At 47.6% G+C, this 8,426-nt stretch overlaps 1 protein-coding gene across 2 annotated transcripts in view; it reads left to right on the top strand.

Annotated features, from left to right (window-relative positions):
- The first annotated feature begins 5,612 nt into the window (after positions 1 to 5,612).
- Positions 5,613 to 8,426, top strand: part of mtcl1 (microtubule crosslinking factor 1) — a 233,074-nt gene continuing 230,260 nt past the window's right edge. For both annotated transcript variants that reach the window (XM_078215726.1, XM_078215727.1), the window contains exon 1: positions 5,613 to 6,846. In XM_078215726.1, coding sequence (XP_078071852.1) covers positions 5,962 to 6,846 — 885 coding nt within the window. In that variant the 5' untranslated portion in view covers positions 5,613 to 5,961. The remainder of the gene's footprint in view (positions 6,847 to 8,426) is intronic.

The raw sequence follows: 8,426 nt of genomic DNA, 5'->3' as shown, positions 1-8,426 counted from the left end.
CGGCTGTTACATCAATTCAGCAGGTGTTTTTGGTGCTTTCCAGGGTTGTTTAAAGTTGAGAAATTCTACAGGGAGTGCTGTGGCAGGTGAAGAAGGAGTTCTTGTTGACTTCAAGGCAGCTGCTCCCCGACATGGATGCACTGGTTGCAGTTTCCACGGAGCACAGCATGACTTGGAGGATGAGCAGAGCCAACACAGAATAGGACTAGCTCCCAGAAGAGGGAGGAGGAGCAGGGGAAAAGGACTCTCAGCATGCTCAGGGAACAATTCATCCACAGGAACTCAGCAAGGTACAAAATAGGCAGAATGTTTGTGCCGAGGTGAGGCAGGCTTGGAGGTGGGCATGTTGGCTACCAACTGACATGATGGTCTGCCAGCATGTGCCTGCATTTTCAGGATGGTGGCTTGATTGATTGATTGATTATTGTCACATGTATTGGGATACAGTGAAAAGTATTGTTTCTTGTGCACTATACAGACAAAACATACCATTCATAGAGTACATAGGGGAATAGGAAAGAAGTTGCAGAATGTAATGTTGCAGTTACAGATAGGGTGTAGAGAAAGATCAGCTTAATATATGATAGGTCCATTCAAAAGTCTGATGGCAGCAAGGAAGAAGCTGTTCCCGATGGAAGAAGGTGGAAGAGAGAATGTCCGGGGTGAGTGGAGTCTTTGATTATGCTGGCTGCCTTCGTGAGGCAGCAGGAAGTGTAGATGGAGTCAGTGGATGAGAGGCTGCTTTGCGTGATGGACGGGGCTACATTCACAACTCGTTATAGTTTCCTGCGGTCTTGGACAGAGCAGGAGCCATACCAGACTAGGATGTATCCAGAAAGGATGCTTTCTAATCTGTAAAAATTAGTGAAGGTCATGGTGGACATGCCAAATTTCCTTAGTCTTCTGATAAAGTAGAGGCGTTGGTGGGCTTTCTTAACTAAAGCATTGGCATGGAGGGACCAGGACAGGTTGTTGGTGATAGAACACTTAGAAACTTAAAGCTCTCAACCATCTTCACTTCATTACCTTTGATGTCGATGTGACATGTCCCCCACTACACTTACTGAAGTTGATGACTATCTCTTTCATTTTACTGACATTGAGGGAGAGATTATTGTCATCGTACCTTTTCACCAGGTTCTCTATCTCCTTCCTGTACTCAGTCTCTTGGGGTAGACAGTGGTGGATAGAAATTGGGTAGGTGGGTAGGTCTACTGAAGATTTTCCAGATAGTGGATAAGCCCCCCAATGTGAAGTGCACAGATGGAAAGGTGGCAGCTGGGAATGGGGCTGGAGGTGGCAAATGCATGCATGGCAAAACAACCAAACATGGATCGGCTGCAGTTATGGCCTATCAGCTGTGGTCATTTTGTTTCAAGTACAAGTCCTTTGAGACACCTCTCCCGACGGGTCAGCCACAAACAGCCTCGGATTTTCCCATTGGCGTTTCTGACTCCAGAGTCCATTCAGCTTCCTTAATTGGACGGAGGTCCCAGAGGTGGCCTCCTAATTGCCTGTCTTCTTGAAATCTTTTCCAAGATTCACTGGAGTTTAGAAGAGTGAGAGGGGATCTCATAGAAACTTATAAAATTCTAACAGTGTTTGACAGGGTAGATTCAGAAAGAATGCTCCCAAAGGTGGGGGAGTCCAGAACTAGGGGTCATAATTTGACGATAAGGGGTAAACCTTTTAGAACTGAGGTGAAGAGAAATTTCTCCACCCAGAGAAGAAATTAGATATATGTCTGAAGAAATTAGATATAGCTCTTGGGGCTAAAGGGATCAAGGGATATGGGGAGAAGGGGGGGATCAGGATATTGAATTCAATGATCCGCTGTGATCAAAATGAATAGTGCAACAGGCTCGAAGGGCCGAAAGGCCTACTCCAGCTTCTCGTTTCTATGTTTCTATCCCATCACAGCTACTCTGGGCTCCCATGGGGACAGTAGTGCAGCAGTACTGTTACTGGAACAATAATCCAGAGGGCCAGAGTAATGCTCTGGAGACATGAGATCAAATCCCATCACAGCATCCAGGGGAATTTCAATTCAATTGAATTAATAAGCTCAGAATGAAACGTTAACAATGACCATAAAACTACTGGATTGTCATAGAAGCCACCTGGTTCACTAATAAGGAAATATGCCATCCTTACCCAGTTTAGCCAGCATATGAGTCCACCCACACCAATGTGATTGATTGCACCCTGTAATGGCCAAGCAAGCCACTCACTAAGTAGCTCACCACTATTCAAGGGCAATAAGTGTCAGCCTTGACAGTGACACTCACATTTCAAGAATAAATACACAGCCCTACATTGGGATCGGGGCCCTGGAACATCCACACGATGTCTGTGCTTCAGTAAGTACGTCCTTAATGAAACCTGCTGAAAGATGTTTCTCCTTTTGGGAGAGTCTAGGACCAGAGGGCATAATCTCAGAGTAAGGGGTTGCCCATTTAAGACAGAGATGAGGAGGAATTTCTTCTCTTAGAGGGAATCAAATGTTACAGGGACAAGATGAGAAAGTGGGTTTGAGGATTATCAGATCAGTCATGATCTCATTGAATGGCGGGCGGAACAGACTTGATGGGCTGAATGGTCTAATCTGCTGCCGTCACCAATTGCAAACTGGAGCAGGGTGAGGACTGCATGGTCAGTGGTTGTGAAGTTGACCATTGGAGATGCCCTTCCAGGTTGGAGTTAGAAATATTTGCAATGTCTTGCAGTTTGCCACCCATGTCCACGCACTCCCTTTGAGAGTTAACTGCATTTCATTCTCTCTTGCTTGAGAGGAGAGGTTGAATATGCAGTTTCGCTCAGATTGCAATCTGCCCCAGAATGCAAGATGCTGTTGACTGCACGCAGATCACCTTGCAAGGACTGTCGGTCAACTCTGCCCTGTATGTTGAGCAGCTCAGTGGCAGAAGCATGAGGGGCAAGGGTATGTGGTTCATGTTAGCACACGTTACAATAGTGTTAATTAGCAAGCAGCAGAAGTTGGTGTGCTGCCTGAGAGGCTTAATTATTCACCTGCACAGCACAGTGGCATGGTGGCACAGTGGTTAATACTGCTGCCTCAAACCAGGGACCCGTGTTCAATTCCCGCCTTGGGTCACTGTCAGTGCGGAGTCTGCATGTTCTCTCTGTGTCTGCGTGGGTTTCCTCCAGGTGCGGTTTCCTCCCACAGTCCAAAAGATGTGTTGTTTGGGTGCATTGGCTATGCTAATTCTTCCTCAGTGTACCCGAACAGGCGCCGGAATGTGGCGACTAGGGGATTTTCACAGTAACTTCATTGCAGTGTTAATGTAAGACTACTTGTGGCTAATAGGTAAATAAATAAATATGTTTCACTTCCATCCATACATTCCATTCCATCCATCCATTCACTTCCATCCGCCCCCCCTCCGCCCCCTCCTCCACCAAAGTCTGAAAACACGTACCAACAGACTCAAGAACAGCTTCGCTTTTTATTCATTTGTGGGACATGAATGTCGCTGTCTGCCCATCCCTAGTTGCCCTTGGCTAGGCCATTTCAGAGGGCAGTTGAGAGTCAACCACATTGCCTTGGCTCTGGAGTCACACGTAGGCCAGACTGGGTAAGGACGGCAGATTTTCTTCCTGAAAAGACCAGATGGGTTTTCCTGACAATCTAAATGGGTTTATGGTTATCAGAAAATCTTAATTCCAGATTTTAAAAATTAAATTCAAATGCCACCATCTGCCCTGGCAGGATTCGAACTCAGGTCCCCAGTCTAGCGATAATACCACTCGGCGATTGCCTTCCCAGCTGTCATCAGACTTTTGAACGGTTGTTTCATATATTAAGCTGATCTTTCTCTTAACCTTTGATTTGATTTAACTTATTATTGTCACATGTATTAGTATACAGTGAGAAGTATTGTTTCTTGCGCGCTATACAAAGCATGCCATTCATAGAGAAGGAAAGGAATATTCCAGTCATAGCTAGGGTGTGGAGAAAGATCAACTTAATGCGAGGTAGGTCCATTCAAAGTCTGATGGCAGCAAGGAAGAAGCTGTTCTTGAGACGGTTGGTACATGTCCTCTGACTTTTGTATCTTTTTCCTGACGGAAGAAGGTGGAAGAGAGTATGTCTGGGGTGTGTGGGGTCCTTAATTAACCTTACCTATGTTCTGCAACCTCTCCTTTCCTTCTCCCCTATGCACTCTACGAATGGCATGCTTTGTGTACCAGGCAAGAAACAATACTTTTCACTGTCTATCAATACATGTGATAATAAATAAAAATTAAATCTTATGGTCAGGGTTGTGAACTTGAGTTGGATGTATTCCTGGAGGTTGCATGTATGACTTCCTGCCTTCAAACTTACAAAACAAATTGCATTTATGTAGCACTCTTCATGACCACTGGGCATCTCGAAGTGTTTTACGACCATGAAGTACTTGTGAAGCATAGTCATTGTAATGTAGCTGATTTACACACCAGCAAACTTAAACAGCAATGATCTGTTATTGTGATGGTGACTGAGAGGGTAAGTAACAGCTCAGACGCCAGGGATAATAAACCCCAGACATACTCTCTTCCACCTTCTTCCATCGGGAAAAAGATACAAAAGTCGGAGGACACGTTCCAAGATAAAAGCAAATTACTGAGGATGTTGGAAACTGAAACACAAACAGAAAATGCTGGAAAAGCTCAGCAGGTCTGATAGCAACTGTGGAGAAAGAGTAGAGACTTTGGGCGGGACTTTCCAGCCACGCTCGCCCCAAAATCTGAAAATCCCACCTGAAGTCAATGGACCTTTCCATGGTCCGCCTCCTCCGCCCGCTACAATCCCTGTGGTGGGCGGGATGGGAAAATTCCGGACAATGTTTCAGGTCCGGATGACCCGACTCGAAACGTCTCGCTCCACAGATGTTGCCAGACTTAGAATAGAATCCCTACAGTGCCGAAGGAGGCCATTTGGCCCATTGAGTCCGCACTGACCACAATCCCACCCAGGCCCGATCCCCATAACCCCATGCATTTACCCTAGCTAGTCCCCCTGACACTAAGGGGCAATTTAGCACAGCCAATCCACCTAACCCGCACATCTTTGGACTGTGGGAAGAAACCGGAGCACCCGGACGAAACCCACACAGACACGGGGAGAACGTGCAAACTCCACACAGACAGTGACCCGAGCCGGGAATCGAACCCGGGTCCCTGGCGCTGTGAAGCAGCAGTGCTAACAACTACGCCCACCGTGCCAGCCCAAGTGAGTGTTGCAGAGTGTGTGTTTTTTTGGGAAAAATTGGTCTTTAATTCTAAGAAATTCCAAGCCAATCCTGGAGAGTTGGCAAGATTGGTTCAAATCACAAACAAAGGTAGAAACCTTCCCCAAAAATAAGACTAAATATTCAATTTTATGCAAATAAAGCGTGTGTTTTTTTTTGGGGGGTGGGGGGGTTTACACGTACGCACAGGGCTTCAAGCTGCTGGCTGGGTTTACTACACCAGCACTGCCTGCCTGCTAACACTGGAGACTGACTCAGGACACGCGCATGCGTTCAGCTACTGGCGTCAGGCGAGGCTGCAGCGTTTTTATTTTCTCTCTCAATCAATCAGGTCTGGGAGCAGAGAGAAGGAAAGAGAGAGAGAGAGAGAGAGAAGCATGGAGGAAACCTAGCCCAGAGCCCAGCAAGGGAGGCAGAGAATTCACTGCCACATCACAGGCTGGACTGGTGGAAATAGAGAGAGAAGGAGATTAAGACAGGAGATGTAGAGAGAAGGAGATGTGGACCCATTTGCCATTTTCCAGGCAAGTGTGTGCTGCTGGATTTTAGAGACATCTGGATCTGGGCTGCCAGAAGACACAGAGGGAGAGGAGGAAAAATATCATCCTGTTTAAGAGAGAAGTGATGCACAGAGAAAAGGAGAGGGAGCTTGTTGGTGTGTGTGTTGCAAGGTGGGGATTGCAGAGTGTGGGGCAGTTGTGTAGGGATGGAGACGGTGAATGGGAGCACTGAGATCAAGCAGCAGTATGTGGAGAAGAAGCGGCTGAACCGAGCCCCCTCCCCGGCCAGACCCCTGAAGGATATCCACTGCCGAGCTCCGGCTGCCAAGCCCTGCCTGCCTGCCAAGCCCGGGGGGTTGCCCCCCTCGGCTGGAGCCCCCTCTCCGGCCCTCGCCCCCTTGTCCAAGCAGCAACAAGTAGCCCACAGCCGCCTGTCCCGGCGCAGCAGCGCCCTGGCAGCCAAGGACAAAGCCTCCTCCTCCTCCCCCGGCAAAGCGGGCTGCCCCTCGGCCAAGTCGCCGCTGTCTGCCCCTCACTTGCCCAGGAGGGCTTCCTCCAAGGGGCAGCAGGAGAGCCGGGGCAAACAGCAGCAGCAGCAGCAGCAAGCGGGAGGAGACCATCGCCATCACCACCACCATCATCACCACCACAAGAGCCAGCCCAGGAAAGCCAAGAAATGCCTCCTGTTGGAGGCCAGCCCGGGGCCAGCTCCCCGCGGCAGCCACACCGACAGCAGCTCCGACCTGTCCGACTGCGCCTCCGAGCCGCTGCCCGAGCCCGAGCCGCCCACCACCAGCGACGCCGAGTCCTGCACCACCGGCTCCAGCGACGCCGAAGGCGGCAGGAAGGGCGGCGAGGAGCCCGCCGCGGGAGCGCCGCACTGCCCCGAGGAGCACTCGCAGCAGCAGCAGCAGCGCCGCTCCCCCCTCAAATCCGCCCAAGCGCCGCTAAGGACGCCCAAAGCCAGGCACGGAGAGCGGCCAGGCAAAGGTGGCAGCCCGGCCGAGCTGCTGGAGAGCAGCAGCAGCTTGCTGCAGCAGGAGATGCTCCGGGAGATTGAGGAACTGCGCTCAGAGAATGACTACCTGAAGGTGAGTGAGGATTGTCTGTCTGTTCCACCCCCCCCCAAACTTCACCTCCAACACCCTCTCCCCTTAGCACAAAAGGGGATGATCCCCCCCCCCTTCCATTTCATTATTAAACCTTCCTCCTTTTCTTGGGACCAAGAATCCCTCATTTATCTTCCCCCTTATTAAGATTTCATGTGTAAATTCTGTCCCTAATTGACCCCATATGATTTGATCATGATTTTATTTTTAGTTCCCCAACTTGTTTTTTGACAGATCCCCCTCATTCAGTTTGAATGGACTTACCTCGCACTAAGTTGATCTTTCTCTACACCCTAGCTATGACCGTAACACTACATTCTGCACTCTCTCCTTTCCTTCTCTATGAACGGTATGTTTTGTCTGTATAGCGCACAAGAAACAACACTTTTCACTGTATGCCAATGCATGTGACAATAATAAATCAAATCATGATCTCCAGTTATGATCTTAATGTCAGTCCCCTAATTATTTTGTCTCTTTTTTTATCACCCCCCTTATTAAGATTTCATGTGTAAATTCTGTCCCAAGACCATAAGACATAGGAGCAGAATTAGGCCACTCGGCCCATCCAGTCTGCTCCGCCATTCAATCATAACTGAGTATTTTTCTCATCCCCATTCTCCCGCCTTTTCCCCATAACCCCTGACCTTAACATCTCCTTAATTGACCACACCCCCATGATTTGACCATGATTTTAATTTTAGTCCCCTAACTTGTTTTGTGAGATCCCCACATTTATGTTCTCCAGCTATGATTTTAATTTTAGCTCCCTAATTATTTTGTAACTAAATTGTTTTTATCATCCCCCTTATTAAGATTTCATGTGTAAATTCTGTCCCTAACATCTTAATTGATCACATATCATTTGATCACGATTTTAATTTTAGCCCCTGATGTGTTTTTGACAATCCCCTCGCTTATAATCTCCAATTATGATTTTAATTTTAATCCCCCCAATTTGTTTTTTGAGAGATCCCCTCATTTATGATCTCCAGTTATGATTTAATGCCAGTCTCCTAATTATTTTGTCACGAAAACTTATGATCCATCATTTATCATTCTGCTCCTTAAGATTTCATGTGTAAATTCTCTCACCAACATCCCCCCCGTATGATTTGTTCATGATTCTAATTTTAGTCCCCTAACCTGTTTTTTGAGAGACCCCTTCATTTATCCAGTTATGACTTTGATGTTGATTATTTTGTCACTAAAATTTATGATCCCCCCCTGCCTAATTTGATCTGAAGATGATTTCCCCTGTTATTTTACAATCATGTGTTAGTGCATTACTTGCCATCTGTAAAAACTAATAAATATCAGGGAAGTATTTCCTATCGGCTGAGCTACAGCTGGGGTCGGAGTAGAGTTAATAGTGTGAGATGCTATACCAATCACACTGCCTCTTTTCCCCACTCGGCGCTTCTGCACGCTGTTTATTTATACCGCTGCGGGGATCTGGTTTCAAACAGTCCCATCCGTCCCCGTCACTTTGCACAAATTCGAAATGAGCCAACGGGAGATGTCTGGCGGATGGGGCTGAGTGAGCAGAGGAGATCTGGTTG

Source organism: Mustelus asterias, chromosome 7 (assembly GCF_964213995.1).
Source record: "Mustelus asterias chromosome 7, sMusAst1.hap1.1, whole genome shotgun sequence".
Taxonomy (NCBI): domain Eukaryota; kingdom Metazoa; phylum Chordata; class Chondrichthyes; order Carcharhiniformes; family Triakidae; genus Mustelus; species Mustelus asterias.
Note: the sequence above shows the minus strand (reverse complement) of the source record. Positions and strands in the feature narration are given on the sequence as shown.